At 34.8% G+C, this 20,881-nt stretch overlaps 1 protein-coding gene across 1 annotated transcript in view; it reads left to right on the top strand.

Annotated features, from left to right (window-relative positions):
- The first annotated feature begins 1,365 nt into the window (after positions 1–1,365).
- Positions 1,366–20,881, top strand: part of LOC133516135 (neuropeptide SIFamide receptor-like) — a 153,488-nt gene continuing 133,972 nt past the window's right edge. The window contains exon 1 of the mRNA XM_061848907.1: positions 1,366–2,267. Within this exon, the coding sequence (XP_061704891.1) occupies positions 1,724–2,267 (544 nt within the window). The 5' untranslated portion in view covers positions 1,366–1,723. The remainder of the gene's footprint in view (positions 2,268–20,881) is intronic.

The raw sequence follows: 20,881 nt of genomic DNA, 5'->3' as shown, positions 1-20,881 counted from the left end.
AGATTTCCCCTCAATGCTCCGTTTGGATTGATCACCTTGCCACCACGCATTTACCCTCGTTAAAACTTGTTTCCATATTGACTCCGTGAAAACGCCTTTTCACTGGTTAAAACTGGTTTTCGCAAAGTGCCTTGGTGAAAATTATTTTCAACTAGAATCCATTTTTCAGTGTTTTGGAGAAACCTTTTTTCATTTATTGTTAAATAATCGTTTTTAGTGAACTCTAGTTTTGAAAAAACGATACACACAACACAAAAAAGTTTTTGTTTTCTATATTAACATGATAAAAAATATATAAACTCGGTTACGACGGACCCGGGTACGTCCTTAAACTACGTCCATAAGAGAGGTATGGGCATTGTGAATGTTGTCTAGCTTCGTGTGTTAGGGCACAGCACAGCGGATGTCATTCCAGATCTAGAGCAGAGCCTCTGGGGAAGTACCTCCACCTTACAGAAAACCGCAGCCAAATAAAACTAGACCCTACTCATAGTGTTGTGTTCCTGCTAGTGAGTAAGGTTGCCAGAGCTCAACGAGGGGAGGGAGGGTTATTAGGGTCGGCAACGCGCATGTAACTCCTCTGGAGTTGCACGCGTATATAGGCTACGGAGACTGCTTACCACCAGGCGGGCTGTTTGCTTGTTTGCCACCGACGTAGTATTAAAAAAAAACGCTCGAACGCCGTTGCCGCGGTAGGCTCGCTTCTCTAACTCGACTTCACGCGCTGTTTTGTTACGGTCAACTTAACACAATCCACCTCGCTTCGCTCCTTTCTTTTGACTTAAGCAGAATACTGTGAAAACTAGTAAAAACGCGTCTTCCCTAGTCAAAACAAGGTTTAACTAAAATTATTATATATTTTGGTAGCCTAATAACTAAGTCCCACTGCTGTGCAAAGGCTTCCCTCTCTTTCGTCCAAGCGTCTCGGTTTATGGCATCTAAAACGAATGATTACTACAATTAATTATGAATTATTAGTGAAAACTAGTTTTCACCAAGGTACTTTGCAAGAACTAGCTTCAACTGATAAATCTAATCTAATCTAAATATTTCGAACTTGTATTAGGCCCCGCAAGTTGAAATGACATTCGAATCGAAAGGTCACTTGAATGTTATTTTGTCTCACTCGGTGAGCAAAATGCGATTTTGCTCACTGTTTTTAAGCAGCAAATTACCCTTGTTCGAGCTGCTGACGTGAAAACTAGTTTTAACTAGGCAAAAGGCATTTTTACTAAAAATGGGTTTTTACGGTAACATTATAAAATATCACTGTTATTATTGCCAACTCTGTGTTTCTATGCACTTAATATAACGCGCTGACTGCATTCTGCGAGGCTTAAATTTGATTACAGGTCACTGTGATTAAAATTCATGAAATGCTAACAGTTTTCCATGCATTTGCGACCTTCTGAGCCTAAAGGCGTTAAATTGAAGAAAATAAACTCTATGACGTGTCGAATAGAGGTGATCTACAATCCTTAATATCGTTGGTTGGTATTCAGCCAAAATGCACATGCGTCGTTTCCGAGCGGGCCTACGCCGTAGAGGCTACGCTCAGACGGCGCTCGACCGCCGCTACACACGCGCGTAGACCCTCTACGACCCAACGCGCGAACACTTCGAAACTTTCGTATTTTTCTATGACATAGAATTTTCGTTAAGTGCTGTGAAGTTTCTTTACTGACGTTCGGTGTGTTTTATAAGATATGACTTAATTTAAAATATGGCTCCTTTAAGAATACCATCAGGTGATTTCTTTACGAACAATGTAAGCGAGTTCTTCAACTTCTCGACTCAGCATCCAAGTCACGAGACTCGCCACGGCCGACATAGGAATCACTCTCACCCACATCATTCAAAAAATCATATTGTGGACGTTCTATCAAATTCTATAATGGAAGTTTTAAATACTAAATTTGTGCCAGAGAATAGTGTGCTACCGGACCTGGAGCCGTTATCCAATCATATGGACATCGACCATCACCATCCATTGAAGATGAACATTACGATGAACAGGTCTGATTTCGGTGTAATGAATGAGGAGGTGATGTATCGCCACAACGGAATAATGACAGCAGTGTACTGTGCCGCGTATTTGCTCGTGTTCGTGGTTGGGTTGGTCGGGAACTGTTTCGTGATCGCGGTGGTGTACCGCTCGCCGCGGATGAGAACTGTCACCAACTTCTTTATCGTGAACTTGGCCGTGGCTGATATTCTGGTGATCGTGTTTTGTCTACCCGCTACGCTGATGTCCAACATTTTTGTTCGTGAGTATTCTTCATTATATTTTTTAACATTCGTTATTCATTTTTAGTATAAACAGTGTTGAATTTATTAGAAGTTTTCTTTTGCTATTTATAGTGTTTATTTTTGTTTTGTGTTCGAGTAGGTTTGTCGAACAGGCGCAAGGTAAATTAGAATACAAAATGACAAGGTAAGTTGTGTTTTTTTTCTTTAACTATTTACCCCAATCAGCACTAACCGCAAAACTACTACGCTAGCTACGTAACACTATGAGTGTAGCTTAGCAGAGTTAACCAACTGTTTTGCATAACTTGATAACGGGAATAAAAAAGATCAAGCGCAAAGACCTAACCATTTTTAGTCTTATTTTAGCTTTGCTCTCACGTAATAATATGTTAATTTGAAGCGTTTGACGAAATTTTTCCAATAATGGAGCATTTATTCTCGAATATTTTGTTCCGTTGCCAACAGGATATTAAATTGATTCATTTTTTGTGTAAATTGAAAATGATCATTTTTTTTAGCCCAACGAGATACTGACAGACCACGCGTAAAGCTATTTATAGTATGACTCTACAATATTTGAAAAATACTATTCATATTTAAAAAAATATGAATAGTATTTTTCAAATATTGTAGAGTTCCACTAGCAAAGGGCTTATTGAATTTCAACCCGGGGCTTTTTTATGACTTCTGCTTAGAGGAAGTTGCGGGTGGAGACTAGAATATTACATGGTTTATACAGGTATATAAAAACAAACATTTAGTACATTGTTTTGTGTTCATATTTTCACATTTGTAATTTCTTTTTAATAATGCTATGGTTAAAAAAGGTATTGTCAAGAGAGGCATTATCAAACCATTTATAATAAGTAATATGGACATACATATAGCGCTTGGGGCTCCACTCGTATTTACATACATTAAAGAGATTGCGTCGGGCTTGTCAGGGGCGGTTAGAAATAATTTCTACATTTATGTAAATGTTGTTACTAAGATTTAATTCCGTATGACATTACAATTTATTATTCAGTCTTCTCAAATACGGCGTATTAAATTTGGTGTACTAAATAAATACTAATTAAATACATTATTGCATATATTAAATTCAATATTTAGCGAGAGTATAATATTTAATAGAGAGAAGTGCTGGTCTAAACAAAGTTAAATTTATACATTAAAAGATTAGTTCACAATGTAAGTTGACAAGTTTTGTTACGTATTCTGGGTAAATATAATGTATACTAAATGAAGTACCTTCGAAACAGTGCAATCGACTTGCCGAAACAAAAGAGTTCTCATTTACGACTAGACAATCAAAGATGCGGTATGCCTTTGGGACAGAAAACCAATTAGTGTTATAGGTATATATAGGGTTACATGTAGTTTATAAATATAAATACTATATTTATAACGCTAAGTTAACGACTCGGTTTAATAACCGATTTCAGTCGTTTGAACATTGTGGTTTTTACAAGTTTTTCTTTAACTTGCCTTGTTATATATGTTAGTTAATGTGGGTGAAATCTTGGAAGTTAAATTACACCCACTGATTTCCGGTCGAGCAGAAATTTTGCATATATAATTATGTAAATCAGATGACAATGCAATATTGTGATGACATGGAGCTGATCAGATGATGGAGACAGGAGGTGGCCATGGGAACTCTGTGATAAAACAACGCAAACTATTTGTGTTTTGGGGTTATTATAATTGTCTTGATTAGTACTAGTTGCCTGATGAAAGAAAAGTACAGTCAGCTACAAAATCTTGTATCAAAAATGAAATTTTTGACATACAAACTTATGATATTAATTTTGATACACACTTTAGGTTTATTTAATTGTTTTTATACACTACATACTAACATTAACATTTATCACAAAAAGTCTAAATCGAATAATGTGTATTTTTTATTTTTAATAGGCAAGCGGGCATATAAAAATATGTCACAAAACATTCTGAAGCGTAATAAAAACAGGTCTAATTTGAAACTTAGTAATTGTTACACAAATCGATCTTGTCCCACAATAAGCTCAATAGGGTTTGTGTTGTTGGTGCTGAATGATCGTGTACTTGCGTAAAATATACTTAAATAAACAACGCAGCAACGCAACGCTGTCAGTGGCATGGGGATTTTTGGGCCGGCTACGATCCGGTGAGGGGACTTGGCCTAATTTAATTCAGTGTTAAGATTGACAAAGCCTGTTACGGTTTATATCATTTATTAGTTGGTGAAGCCTGTAGATGATTTGTTTTTGTAAGCACTTGACGAAGCCTGCGTTGCTGATCACGAACTATATGTAGACACAAATAAATACCAATATTATTTGTGATAAGTTACTGGTTAAATAAATACTTTTGTAAACTAAGAATATATTTAAAATCTCATAAAAACCTTTTTGGTCAGTGAACCAAATTGGAAAAACGGAATTTAGATTATTTTACAATTTGTAATAATCTTATAATAATCATGTTTCTTAACATTTTCTTTGCTTAAATGAACGGAGGATGTTAATTACAATGGACACTTACATACCGTTAAAGCACTCTAAGTGATGAGTTAGCCTGCATTTTCCACTAAAATCTACTAAAACGGTCGAAATGTGATTAAACTTCCAGTAACTTAGTTATATAGTAGAATTTAGTCTACTCGTAGTCTTGTTGGGAATTTCATATCCACGAACATGACTATTTATTGATATTTCGAGAAAACTCATTAAATGTCTTGTAATCACTTTCTTGATTTTTTACATTGTATTCGTGCCAAAAGGTAATGACAAAAACTGTAGTTACTTAGGTACGTTCTTTATTTACACCTTGTAAATAAAGAACATAAGTAGGTACATATGTTTAACGCCTTCCAAGATATAAAATAAAAAGGGTGTTAAAGAATATGACAGGTCGATTGAAACTGCTCCCTGGAGTGGAATTGTGAGATAGGCGAGTTGTTTGCATTGCATTGGTAGGTTTTTACTTGAATCAGGTTCATACTTTGTCGATTTGAGCCAATTAGATTCATTTATAACCATTTTATTACTGTACAGTGTGAGTGTAATATCCGGTTAAATGTTAAATTAAAAGTCCTAAATTAAAGTATAAAAATGCCTTACAGATAATTTTCAGCATGGATATATAGTAACACTAATAATAATTATTACATTTCTCTAGACCATTCCAAGTTTTATAGAGATGTTGCAGAAATGGTAAGAAAAATCTCGCAAATTGCAACAATAGTACCCTTACAGAACGGACGAAGTCCGTAATGAATTCAGTCTACAAGTAGCGAGATGGCGAGAGCGTTTTATGTGGTATGAATGGCAGACACACTTACAATCCTTCAATTGGACTATTGAGTATTTAAATGATAAAGTTTAATTCTTGTACAAAGTTTTATTCAATTTAAATTGTTCGTGCTCACTTATCAAATCTTGTTAAGTGAGCACGAGCAATTTAAAATAAAGACGACGTTGGGATTCCCGCTGCACCAGCATTACTGCTGCAGTATTGCAGCGCGACAATACTTCTGACTGCCGCCGCCAGAATTTTCGACAGCAGCATTTGCGGCAGCAAGGTCTCTATTGTTTCCCATATAATTTTAAGTTATAATGTATTGTTTGTTCACATTTTCGTTAGCCATAATTTGGTTACTCTCAGAAACGCGTAACTTTTTAGGATTGTCATTTAAAAAAATCTAACCTAACCTAACCTATCTATAGGATAACCTAAGGAAATTGAATTGAATTGAATTTATTTATTTCATAAACATCATATTACATAGATTTCCTTAAATTAGAAACTCTGCTTCCTAAATAGGTATAACCTGTACTTTAGGGTAAACAGCGCTCCTCCCCAAAAATTTAGTTGCAGGAAATGTTTTATTTATATTTTTAGATAAAAATTAATAAACTTTAGTATCATTAATACTGAGAAATTTAACTTATAAATCTAAACATGTGTATGTGTGTGTATGTGTATGTATGTGTGTGTTTGTGTGTGTATGCAAAAAGAGAAAATGAATATGCAGAAATGTTCAAAAGATAGTTAAGTAATTATGTTCATAATATCTTCAGTGTTTTCGTATTTTTGATGTAAAAGCCAGTCTGTAACAATATTTTTGCATTCTCTTTTAGTTTTGTCGTAAATATTTAGTGTTTTATTAAGTTTATTATAAATATTGAAAAGTTAACGGTTTCAGAGTTATGACTAATGATAATATGACTATCTTTACATTATGACTTTCAATAATTATGCCAAACAAAGGGATCCGGCGGCAGCAATCTAGTCGGCGGTAATGTCGCGCTGCGATGCTGCAGCAGTGATGCTGGTGCAGTCTGAATCCAAACGTCACCTTAAATTGTAAATCAACGTTACAAATCCAGTAATTCGATTAAATCGGTATCTGGTAAATATATAGGTAAATATAATATAGAATAGAATAGAATAGAATAGAATATTTTTTATTCGTAGACACAAACAAGACACATTAAATTACATGATATAACAAAAACAAAGGAAGAAGAATACTAACATAATAATACTCAAACAAGTATGGCATAACAGGAGTGGTGAACTATTGCTATGCAGAAGGAACAAAAACTTGTGGTAAGCGTAAGTAAAAGCGTACAAACTACAGGCAACTAGTATATAAGTACTAGTTAGTTAGTTTCTCAGGGCCTTTTCCGCAACTCGACATCCATTGTGCCTATTTTGCGTGAAAAACGGGGTAGCGCTACTCTAGCCACCCCAGCTCCTCTACAAAACCTAACAGTGTTTTCAGGTTGTTAAATACCTCTTTCAGTGTGTTCGGCGTTCCTAGGTATTTGTTCCTGTATACTTCTACCTGTTTGCATTCTAGAAGAATATGTTTTGCTGTTTTCTCCTCCTCCATGCACCCTCTGCATATGGGGCTGTCAGTCTTAGCTATATTATGCAGGTGTTTGTTTAGTGTGTTATGTACTGTAATTAATCCTACTATTTTGCGTACTTGTTGTCTGGGTGTTTTCAGTAGTGTTTTGGTGAGCTTGTAGTTCAGTTTCGGGAGGGTTTCTTTCGCTTGTCGTCATGTGTGCAATTTATACCAGTATTTATTGTGTAGTTCTTTGTGGTGTTTTTCCTGTTGATCCTTGGTTTCGGATATCCATTCGATTATGAGTGGGTTGGTTCCATGTCTTTGTTATGCTTTTTGAATGCTGCTAAAATTGGTCTTATCAAAAGCTCCCTCTATGTCGATAAAGGTGCCAAGGCAGGAGTTTTTCCTCTCTAGCGCATTCTCTATGTTGCTTACTACAGCGTGGAGAGCTAAGTCAGTTGATTTACCTTGACTGTTGGCGTGTTGGTTTGGGTGAATGTCTATGCTTTTTAAAGCCGTGTCCTTCAGTTCTCTGTCGCAGAGTCTTTCTAGCGTTTTTAGCATGAAGGATGTAAGGCTGATTGGTCTAAAGGACTTAGGGTCCGAGTAGTCTGTATTACCTGGTTTGGGTAGGAAAATTACCTTTACCTCCCTCCATTTTTGTGGTATATATGAAAATGAAAATAATGAAATTAATGAAAATAATATCTAAAGGCTATGCAGCTGCATAGTAGATTCGATTGATGTTTCATTAATTTATAGCCTCCACATTTTAGAAGGGCAGTATAAAGTCCGTCTATTCCAGGCGATTTGAAGTTATCAAAACTATTTACCGCCCAGGTCGTTTTGTTAATTTCTGTTATTTGTTCTGCTATTTTCCATTCGCTTGTAGTTGGATTATAGTTCATTGCTTGTTGTTCTGATTCCCGTTCATTTACTACTCTGCATCCTGGGAAGTGGGTCTCCGCCAGCAGCCTTTCTGTTTCTGCTGGGCAGTTGGTGGGGTGCCGTCTTGTCTTCTCAGGGTGCCTAGCAGTTGTCTTGGTTGGTCTGTAAGGATTTTCCTTGTTCTGTTTGCGTGAGTTACTGTACATATGTTGTCACAGAAGTTCGGCCATGAGGCCGATTTTCTCTATCTTATTCTTTTCTTGTAATCTGACTTAGCTGTTAGGTACTTGTCCCAGTCCTCATCAGCTCTTGTGTTCATCGCTCTGTTAAGTAATTTTCTCATTTTTGTTCTCATTCTTTCCAACTCCGGGACCCACCAGCTATTGTTGTTGTTTTTCTTCCTAGTTGATGGGGCCGAAAGCACATGCTTTCGAAACTGTTGGTTATGTTTTTATTAAGTGTGTTTACCTGTTCCTCTAACTCCATTGTGTCCTTGGGCCTGTGTGTTTGTGTGCTATTGTCTAGTTTACCTTCTAGGAGCTCCCGGTACGCCGGTATATCCGTGCGTCTCGAATTTCTACTGGGTGTCGGTGTGTGGATGTCGGCTGCCAGGTCATAACGAATCCATCTGTGGTCGGAGCAGGATAACTCGTCCGACACATGCCAGTTGGATACGTGTTGAGCTGCCGGTCCTGTGCTTAGAGTAATATCAATTATAGTTTTACATCTACGAATGACAAAAATTGGTTTAGATCCTGTGTTTAATATATAGGTTAGTAGACATAAGGTATTCAACGAGATCGTTACCTAATATAAGTACTGGTATAAAGGTGTAATACCTAATATTAGTCTAGTATTACTTAGTTATTAGTACGGTCTTTGGAAGATGTATGGAATGGACCTTAGGGCCCGGACACAAAAATAAATAATTATTTGTTCTTCCATTAATATTTAATTGTAAACAGATTATTAGAATAACTACCAACAACCAACCAACATCAATAGTGAAAGACCTTATTTATTATAACTTACACGTGTAACTTAAGGGTAGGAGAGTAACCCTTTTAATGCCTATTAACAGGGTAGGTACGTGTCTTCTGGGCAAATCAGTTTCTTTTTTCGAACTGTCACAACGATTAGCCTTCATTTGGCCACTATGGAATTTATACGAAAACAGAACATATTACTTTAAGTTCAAATTACATACTATTTTATAGTTCTATCTCAATGATTAAAAATAAATATTTTGAGTCAAAAAAACTGCTGTCAACATTTTTCTGATTCTTTATTTCGTGCATGAAGCGAAATAATGTATTTGAAATACAGGCTACATCAAATAATCATCATTAAAAAATGAGTATCTGGGTCATTTTCTGAGCGCGTTTTTTTTTTTGTGTCCGAGATGAAAGTCGAAAGGTAGCATCAGATAATACGTACCATTTTTTAGGGTCCCGTAGCCAAATGGCAAAAAACGGAACCCTTATGGTTTCGTCATGTCCATCTGTCTGTCCGTTTATAGTCTGGAGGCAACAGGCCTTTTTTGAGAAAAGTCGTCGATATCTCTTCTAAATACCTAAAACTGGTATGGTAAACATTAATTGCGGTAAACTTATAATTTAATGAGTTAGAAGCATGTTTTTTCAGTACTTATGCCATTCATGCATGGTAAAAAATCATATATTTTCAAATATTTTGTAAACGACTACAGCTATGACTACGGTTATTATGAAATAATAATAGTATGTTTAATGTTCTTTCAAACAACACATCACACGAATTAATTAATAAAATGTAACACAAGAAATAACGGAAAGTCGACGACGGTCGGCCGCCATTTATATGACGGTACGTAGTGACCCATTCAGAATAAAATTCATCATTACTTTGTTATGTAATATCATACACCAATAAAACGTATATATTTGGAAAGCTAATGAAATTTACCGTATATTTTGTCATAACATTAATTGCGGTAAACTTATAATTTAATGAGTTAGAAGCATGTTTTTTCAGTACTTATGCCATCCTTGCACGGTAAAAAATCATATATTTTCAAATATTTTGTAAACGACTACAGTCATGACTACAGTTATCAACAACAAATAATAGTACGTTTAATTATCTTTCAAACGACACCTCACACGAACCGATCGGTCCCATAGCACTCAAAATGTGAAAAAATATCAATGATGGTCGGTCGCCATCTGTCCCCTCCTTTATTTCGCTCTGTCCCCATCTCCATAAACTAAAACCAGTCAATTCATATTCTGGAGATAACGAGGAACACATCCATACCAGTTTTAGAAGAGATGTCTACGAAAATCGTGAAACAGACGACTTGTGGTTAATTTGACTATAATCGATTATGTCATAGCCACTTTTTTCCGAAACTATAAGAACTATACTGTTCAAACTTGGTAAGTAGATGTATTCTATGAACCGTATTAAGATTTTCACACAAAAATAGAAAAAAAAACAAAGTTTGTACAATGTTTGGGGGTTCCCCATACTTAAAACTGAAACTCAATTTTTTTTTTCAACAAACCCATACGTGTGGGGTGTCCATGGATAGGTCTTCAAAAATGATATTGAAGTTTCTAATATCATGTTTTTCTTAAAATATATATGATGTACATTACCATGCAAACTTCCACCGAAAATTGGTTTGAATGAGATCTAGTAAGTAGTTTTTTTAATACGCCATAAAAAAAAATCAAACCCATGCGTGTGGGGTATCTATGGATAGTTCTTCAAAAATAGAAAAAAAAAACAATAAAGTTTGGGGGTTCCCCATACTTAAAACTGAAACTCAATTTTTTTTTCAACAAACCCATACGTGTGGGGTGTCCATGGATAGGTCTTCAAAAATGATATTGAAGTTTCTAATATCATGTTTTTCTTAAAATATATATGATGTACATTACCATGCAAACTTCCACCGAAAATTGGTTTGAATGAGATCTAGTAAGTAAGTAGTTTTTTTTAATACGTCAAAAAAAAATCAAACCCATGCGTGTGGGGTATCTATGGATAGTTCTTCAAAAATGATATGAAGGTTTCTAATATTTTTTTTCTAAATTGAATAGTTTGCGCGAGAGACATTTCCAAAGTGGTAAAATGTGTCCCTTCCCTGTAACTTCTAAAATAACAGAATGATAAAACTAAAAAAAAATATATGATATACATTGCCATGCAAACTTCCACCGAAAAATGGTTTGAACGAGATCTAATAAGTAGTTTTTTCTTAATACGTCATAAATGGTACGGAACCCTTCATGGGCGAGTCCGACTCGCACTTGGCCGCTTTTTTCATAAAGAAGTCACACTTCCACGCCGAGGTCAATATAAATTCACAGAATAATTTGTTTTTAGAGCACACTTAAAAATACTTAAAGGCTCAAATTACTACTCCCGTGCCCTGTCCGGAATCTGTTTTTGAGAATAATGAGAATTCCTACTATCACGGACCATAAAACATTAACTTCTCTGTGGTAAATAACTCGTGATCTATGTTTAAATTTAATCGGAGATCGAAAGTAAATTATTGTCGAAAAATGTCAAAGCCAATCAACGTCACACGTGAAGCCGTGTCTCATACTGCACTTCCCTTTTCTTGTTCTGTCATAGATATGTCTTCTAACACATAATATAGGTAGGAATTTGACAAGTCACTGAAGTTTCTAGAAATTTACGACAGAACTATAAAAACGGGTAGGGCGACAATTTTTATCTAATTTCCATGGCCACAATAATGTATACATTTTAAATATATTTTCGTTATCGAGCACTAGTTTGACATAGCTCGTTTTTATCTTAACATTGAGGATAAAATAGAATTTCTGTAATATGTGCGTGCCTCGTTTTTTAGGCACGGGAATTTGAAATTATCATTTATTTTATTAATTAAATACTATTAATATGCATATTATATGTCTTTCAGCGTTATTTAAGTCATATATCGTGAACCAATTACAGCTGGGCTATGTATTATACGAATTTTAATGAATAAATAGTGAATATCACTATTTTATTAGTTCGCTGCAAATTCATGAATGCTAAATAATTCTACCGTTAAAGCTTACGATTCTAATACTTAGACTCATAAAATTACCAAACAATATAAATTATTCATAAATACCAGTGATAGACTACTCTTAAACAAACCTACAGAAAGGCTGTCCAAAATCATAAGTTTTATTAGTATGATGCTTTAAAAACATGAAGTAGGTCCTTAATAATCCTATAAGTTTATTATTTTACTATTGATCAATGATAAAACATAGTTTGAATAGGAATAATTCTTAGAAAACCAATTCCCTTACCAGCAACATGAAACATAAAAATTCCCGTGCCCGTATCGAATTTCCAAAATTAAATATATTTCAAAATTTCATGAAAAAGCAATATTGCCTTTATTTTATTTTTCTACAAATTATTACGTTAATATGTATTCTATTAAATCAATATTTCAAAATTACATGGAAATTAGAAAAAAAAAATGTTTTGGTGAAATTTACCTACCTACTTACCTAAATCAATCGGAGAAGTGTAAGTTGTGATTATAATGTGAGTGCATCAAATTCTTCTTTGCTTCTTGTTACTTACAGGCCCATTCAAATGTATACTGACATCAGAATATCTAAATGATGTCATTTAGTTATGGTGCTTGTCCGTAGCGAGATGCATGATACCTAAATTACATCATTTAGAAATCATTCTGCCAGTATACGATCGAATTGGTCTGTGTGCCCACACGCGGTAACCTAGATATATTTGTAGTAAACTTCGATTATTTACAAAAATAAAACTATTTTGAAGCTATAATACACATGGTACGTGTTTTGTTTTTAAGTCATCAAGTTTTTGACACAACCTTGAACTAAATTTTTCATAAGTAAACAGGGCTTTAGCAAGAAAAATAGATTAGGACGGCAATTAAAATTTACAATATATCCGTGCGTCTCGGTCGCGCCACTACATTTACGAACAAGAACGAGCATAATGCACGCGCGCCTGATATCATTCTGATTTTTGTAGTTTGGCAGTATAGGTCAGGCAACGAATGCTCAAAAAAGTTATAGAGGGATGCTTGGAACATAATTTTTGACTTCGTAACTTTGTTTGGACTAGTTAGGAGGTGATCATATCAAAAGTCCCCGGCCGTAGCCCTTGAGCCTTGAGTTTGAAGGTCCCATTTTTCGGTTTTTCGATTATGTATATCTCGGAAACTATGCGTTTTAGCGACTTATAAGAAATAGTGCTATTTTCGGTAGTATACTGCTTATGAACCGGATGGTCCTGGGTTCGAATCCCGGTAAGGGCATTTATTTGTTTGAAGAGCACAGATATTTGTTCCTGAGTCATGGGTGTGTTATATGTATTTAAGTTTTTATATATTACATATATCGTGGTCTATGAGTACTTACACAAGACAAACCTTATTAAGCTTACAGTGAGGCTTAGAAAATTTGTGTAAGAATGTCCTGTTTTATATTTATTTATTTTATAATATACCCTCTTTAAAATAAACCCTCTCAACCCTCTTATAGGAAGTATTTTCCAAATTACTAACATTATTTTAATTGTATTAAGTATAAAGTACCTATCTCGGAAGTAAAAAATAATTTCAGACCCCATTTTGTTAATTAAGGAATGAAAGGTCAGTCAGTCAGGATATATGCATTTGTATATGTATACATATAAAATATAGTACCTGGGCGACCGAGCTTTGCTCGGTTATAACTATTTATTGTAATATGGTGGTCTATAGGTGATAATCTTAACTACATTTTTTTACTAAATTAAACTTGTCTAAAACAATATAAATTAAAAAATTATATATAAACTTGAACATATAAAAAAAAACAAAAGTTATTCACCGGGCGAGATTCGAACCCGTAACACTCGTTTAGCAGTCCGCGTCTTAACCCGCTGGACCAGACGGACAGTGGCCGGTAACACGAAATTAGCGACCATATTCTGCGTCGAAAGAAAAACGCATGAAAACTCGAAAACACGCGTTTTCCCAAACATAAGACTAATCTAGATCGATTGTATACCCCCAAAAACCCCTATATACCAAATTTCAGCGAAAACGTTAGAGCCGTTTCCGAGATCACAGAAATATATATATTTTTTATATATACAAGAATTGCTCGTTTAAAGGTATAAGATATTGGGACCGTGCGAAGTGCGTGGTGGGGGTAAGTAAAGCGATCCCAGCGCATAAGGTGGTAAAAATTTGAACTAACTGCGGATAGCGTCTTTAACATTTCGTACAATTATATGGCTCGAAATGAAACTTTGATTTACGATTACTCCTGAAATATTCATTTAAATTGTATGGTGTAAGGGACCATTGTAATCTGTATGAAATGCTTAATATAACTAACGTATTTATTTTGATAATTGTTAATAATGTATCCATGTAAATAGCTTAGCAAATGCCACATATTACGTGATCTTTTTCTAGAAGTTAAGAATGGATATAGTAAGTTATCCTTAAAAGATAGACATTTCACATCGCGGACTTTTTTGTAGACCTATGAATGAGAAACAACCCCACCATACATTGTGTTGTTATAGCTCAAACGGATTAGGCAGCGTTTTCGATTAAAGCTCCTAGCCAGCGTGATTTTTTCCGACAACATCGTTATATTTCAAACAATTTACACAAAACCTTAACAAGTTATATACTTAAGCCTTCCTCAAGAATCACTCTATTGATAGATCAAAGTCGTATGAAAATCCGTTCAGTAGTTTTTAGTTTTGGAGTAGTTTTATAAGATGTAGTGAATTGACGTTTTCCCCTAGAATTGCGGACACTAGGTTGCGTGACAGTGGTGCACGCTCCCAATATCCATTATTTCACTTTTAAATGTAATGTCTTTAACCTTTTATGTGTGTGGTGGTCAAAAATTGCAGGCAGGGCAGAAAATAACGTTCTCGAAAATAAATGCAAAACGATGACTAAAATTCGGTCAAAATCCTTAAATATTACATACACAGACAACGGCTTTATGCTTTCTTAAAGAACACTCCTAAATACACTTAGCGACGATACACGAAAGCCGCGTTGTGGTGTAAATAAATATCATTATAATTAGTCTAACGATCTGTTAGGACGACTTCAAAGTCTAAACGAAATTTTCGAATAATTGTGCTCAAATGACTTTAATTCTAATGTCATTATACGAGGTACTGGCCCCAATTTGCTCACCTTTGTGAGAGACGTTAATTGTGAGTATTCACTTCACGTTGATAACATATTTTAACATCTTATTTTAGAAAGATACTCATTATTTACAAGACGAAAAAGCTTTTTGACGGTTGTTACTAATAAATTGGATGAATATCTTTATCAGTTAGTTATTTTATTTTATACTGTACAAGCTTCCTGTACCTATTATCATTCTCAGATATTCGCCTAAACTGGATTTTCATCAAATAACAGTGGATTTTATTGAAAGCAGTTTTAGGGCCGAAGCCAATATGACAATCGTTTATCGGCAAACACAAATATATCCACATACATACTGCTAAAATCATTACAATTGAAGAGATAAAATAAATTATCATTTGCAGTATGCTGATCAAAATAGATAGGTTTTAACGATGCCGTGAAAGTTGCCTGGAATTTCTTTGAGACGTATGAGTATAAATGTATTTATAATGTAGTCGTCACCATTCGATTTCAACAAGAAGTTAGCTGTCAAATGTAAATAAGAAATCACCATACAAACCAGATTCCTTACTAAACGTACCGCAGCTTTATATCCAGTTAATCTTTCAAAGAAACTCCTTGAACGTCTCATTCCCCGGTCTAGACGTAATATGTTAGTTTTTCTACCATTCGTCTACTGCATCCGTCCCGCTCAAACACAGCTGTTAAGTATATCTGTCGCGGGCCATTTGATGTGATGATGTCTTTCTTGCTCGATATTTATTGTTTTGTCATAGAAATTACATACAAGCAGATAATTAGAAGCTTTTTTAAATTTTTATGAATAAACCTACCTATTTAGTTTATCCATTTAGTTAGTGGTAAAATCATACGTCACGTCAGTGAATGTGAAATTTAATTGCTGTCAATAAGTTGGTGCCGTCAAGACACTTAGTAGCAGCATATAGGTTAATTTCAGACGATAACGGTCGACCGCTTCTCCATATAAATGTTGTCCCCATTTTCCTCCCTGGACATGTGATGTGTCCAAAGTGATGAACCGCTCAAATATCTAATTACGAGTTTGCTTTCTTATACCTCTGCACAGGTGCTTATTCGTTTATTTAGGTACTTTTTATAACAGATAAATGCAACGAAATTAGGGGAAATTTTCAATCAATCGGTTTAATTGATATTAACAATTTCAAAAGATTATAGTTAAATGGCTAACTTTAAAAGTATAGCGAAGTATATAAATCGAAGAACGTAAGTTGTCGTTATTACAAAAATAAAAATGTAAGTTACATCGAACTTATCGATGCAGGATATTATTATTTAAAAAAAAAAAATATTACTAAGATTCCCAAGCTACCTATAAATTGCGTCGTTAGGTACAGATACGTTTCGCTGGTTCCGCATCTCTACCAATAAAGAACAAGAGTTTATTGCAAGGCAATAAATGGTGGTTTACATTATAAAACGACGGGAAATAAGCTTTACAACTGCAATAACATTGATGAAAAGAGACTACTTTGACGACGAAAAGTTATTGGATGTGTCTGAGCTGAGCAAATAAATGGAATTAAAAATTACAAGTAGTACATCATTCGAAATAACATTAGACTCTAGAAGAACACAAGTAGAAATATTTTCTTCTCCGGAACCTATTTATTTACAATTAAGTTTTGAGTGTATTAATTAATTTTTACATTAGTGCAGATTTTTAAGACGCGGTTATTCAAGACTCCTGTCCTGAAAATGAAGGCAAGGCAATATTTACATAAAGAGGAATATTCTTAAATTTTCAGGATTCGACACATTAAATCACTGTTGTTGAAAGCTTATGTTACTAATAAGCGTAACAAGTAATCAATTTACAGCTACTTCAAACTTTACTCGACACAGTTACTTGATTATTATATAATTGAACATTAAAACCGCCACTTTGGTAGTTAAATAGTAACGGGTGACGTAGGATTACTATTGTTAGAAGCAATTTTATAGTCAGTTTTATAGGTACAGTTTAAAAATAAAGAGTAAAACAGCTGCAGCGTTGACGCGGACGAAGTCTTTGTCAATCTTCTTGATAAAATGAGCCACAGAATGAACGTTCTAATCGCGACGGCAATATGGCAACTACAGCACCGCGATTTAATTCTGATTCGACACAGAAGCTTAAAATTTACCAAATACTGAAAATAATATCCTACTCACACCCCCTGAAATGAAAAAGAAGCAAGATTTTAGTAGGTGACAAATCAATCATTCTCACCATGTCATCTGTTCTTGATCAATAAAGAATTACAAAAAATGTGAAACTAATTTTTCACCGGTTTTTGCTACCACACCTTTATTGCCGGGGATGGATTTGGGCTATAATTTATTATGTACATCTTAGGGCCGTATACCTACTTTTTTTGTGGGAAGCGTGGGACGGGATGCTGATTCTCATTTAACAATTTATTGCGGGTTTGATCTTGTTTTGACACGACCTTGAAGATCACTGACGCTGAACCTAGAATCGGCCTAGGTCGCTAGTTTTTTTGAATAATGAGCCTTAACCTCGAGACATTCGGCCATTCACTTTAAACTAGTTGTTAAAGATGTTGAAGTAGCGAAGTAAATTGAAAAGTCGTTTTTGAGTGAATAGAAAATAATTTAAAGACTAATTTATCTAGGATAAATACACCTACCAGTGGATAAATACACCTAGGTAGGTACCAGTATTTCACTTTTTATTATTTAAGCTATAAAATGTTCGAGTACTCAGACTGAATATAAAACAAAAGATTATGAGGTGTAACATCAAATTCCCATTTGATTTAGAAAATATTAACTCCTATACTTCAAAAGTTATTTAAAGTACCTGATTTAAGTAAGTGCTAAGTTACTGATGTTTTTTTCATCGCTGTGTCTTTGATTTTATTGACATTGATATACTTATTTTATGTTTTCGAAGTAATTTGTTGTGTACCTACGGTTCTTGCAATTTAGAAGATTAGAAGAGGAATGTAAGGAATGAAGAATCAATTGACACATGATACGGGTAGATAATGGAATAGAGTGCAAAACCTATCCTAAGTAAAAATGTACAAGACAATATTTAATAAAATAAATGTAATACAATAACATTTAAAAGTAATCATTATGTATGGTTTAATTTATTTCTCGACATTTAAGCGAGTAGATTTCCTGTTACTTATTCCGGAATTATAGATTCGTCAAATCTGAAACAAATTTTTACCTGACTGTTGAGAGAAGATTTTTTTTTGTTATTTATTTATCTGTAGGTTATATGTTTTATCTTAGGATCGTGAGATTTTTCAGTCCTATCCTGGTACGAGTATAGCGTCCTTCCGTTTCTCCTCAGCGCAGTCACACAAAGTGTACGGAAAATGCTCGTTATTAGTTCAAAAATTAATTTTGCAATTTAAGTTACTCAAAGATCGATAAATCTGTGCCACAAATGACTGCTATACTTTAAGATTTTTTTCGCTCCTCGTAGCAACTGTATATTTGAGTAAGGCGGATAACAACTTCCCGAGGGCCACTAATTCACTGAGCGACTTTGCATCTTATGTCGATTACCATACATTTATTTTTCAGTGATCTACCGCCAGCGTCAACGTCAGTCACGTTCGTTTAAAACGTATTTTTCGTGGGCGAGGCATTAGATGAAGTTTGTCTCTGCCGACCCTTCAGGCTTGTATTAAATTTTACTCACGTCTCTTTTCACTGAAGCTTGTAAAAACAGATTACAGACGAGATTTCTTTGTCTTAAAGATTTTTAAGCTTTGCTAGACAATTTGTCTTAGTCTAATAAGTGTATTCTAGAGAATAATTAATTGGCCATTCTATGAGAATAAACATGTACCCCATTTAATAAATTATTCGTTTTCACGTCATTTTCAGAAAATCAATTAATGCCTTACCTGCAATACCGTTCATTGCGATTACATTTATGTGTTATGCAAAGCAAACATAAAATTAGCCATGCTAAAAACGTACTTGTGTAATGTATATTAGAAACGAATTTCTTCACAAAAATATATCAGTATAGGTACACCATCTCGCTGTACATAATACATGAACAGGCTTTTGGCCAGCGAAAACAAAATACTTACTTGATTTCTTGAACTAATAAAAAAAATATTTTAACTGCATCAGCAGGACAATTTCGATGAAAATATCTATATAAAAACCCCTAATATAACACTAAAACTTAATAAAACATTAAAAACTTAGACAATAATGTAGAAAAACATCGAGGTTCCTAATAAAATAAATGAGTTCGTTCGCGAAATTGCATCTTTCATGAGACACTTTGTATCCCACTATGTATGTTTCCAAAACCGGAATAAAGACTTCACAACTTAGCCCATTTAACAGACGAAGTAAAAACGCATATAAATAATAGAAAAAAATGTTATATAGTCCTCCTCATCGTTTTCGATGACGGCGACCCCAAATAATCACATTATGGACGTTTTTTTTTTTTTATTAAAAAAACTGATCGGCGATTGGCTCTAGTCACACCTGATAGAAAGTGAAGACAGGGCCTAAGTTGGAGCTCACCGATTCAGTAGTAGCCTATTCACTCTTGCTTTAAAGAGACCGAGGTCATATTTATCAGGGAATACAGAGGGCGGGAGCGCATTCCATTCTTTAGCCGTCCGTAACAAAAAAGAGGAGGCAAACCGTTTAGTGCGAACAAATGGAATGTGTACCACGAACGAGTGCATTCGCTCCCCACGCCTGGAAGTCCGATGATGGAAAGGGGAAGGTGGGATCAGATCGTGCAGTTCCTGTGCACACTCCCCGAAACGTTGTCTAGCATGAGCCCTAATGTGGCTGGCCAGGCCGAACTTGCTCTTAAATACTCTATTGCACGCGTGACAATAAAGTTGGCCAGCTGCGTTGAACGTGTACACGTAGGAGGGCTTAGGTCTCTCTTTCCGTAACTGGCGTTTAAAGTCAGTTCCTATACAACTTCTGAACAACTCTCAGTAGCCTTCGGTTGTGTATCACCTGCCTAGATAGATACTCCCTATTGCCCTCTCTCTACGTTTTCCAAAAGTTAATTGGTAGGTATAACATGATATTAACATTTCAGGACAAATTCAGTAAAGTTTAATACACATATATGATGACATGCTTAAATAATATCTGATCAATCTAATGTCTTCAATTCACAATCATCGTCGCATTAAGTTTTATGAGATATTCTTATAAGTTTTTTTCAGAAAAAAGTTCAAAATTGAATCAATTTTCGATTGACTTCAAACGTTTATTCCCATCGTTATTCCCTTGCCGATAGCGTAATTACTAGTTGTCTATAAATTGGAATGTACAAGTCCCCTGTCAAGCGCACTATGTTCAGTGGCAGACAGGGCAGCGGGTCAACAGCATCTTTGAAATTGCCATGGGACTGACTTGTTGGTTAAGTAAACTTTGCTTTATTTACTCGTATTTTAATCTAGTAATTTAACAATCTGAGCTGCCGTAATTTAACAACTATTTCAATATAGGATCAGGAGGCGTATTCTGATTGTAATAACAGGTTATGCAGTTGATCTGGATTTGTTACGCATAAGATTTGCCAGTATCAAAGGTGACATTTCTTTCCATCCCTAACAAAGCAAGATTCGCCTCGCCTCCTTGTCTATGTTTTTAGCGATAACTGTTAGCATTCTTGTTATAGTGTATACACTACTACCGTAAACCCATGTTAAGTG

This window comes from Cydia pomonella, chromosome 3 (genome assembly GCF_033807575.1).
Source record: "Cydia pomonella isolate Wapato2018A chromosome 3, ilCydPomo1, whole genome shotgun sequence".
Lineage (NCBI taxonomy): Eukaryota > Metazoa > Arthropoda > Insecta > Lepidoptera > Tortricidae > Cydia > Cydia pomonella.
This window is presented reverse-complemented; position numbering and strand designations above follow the sequence as displayed.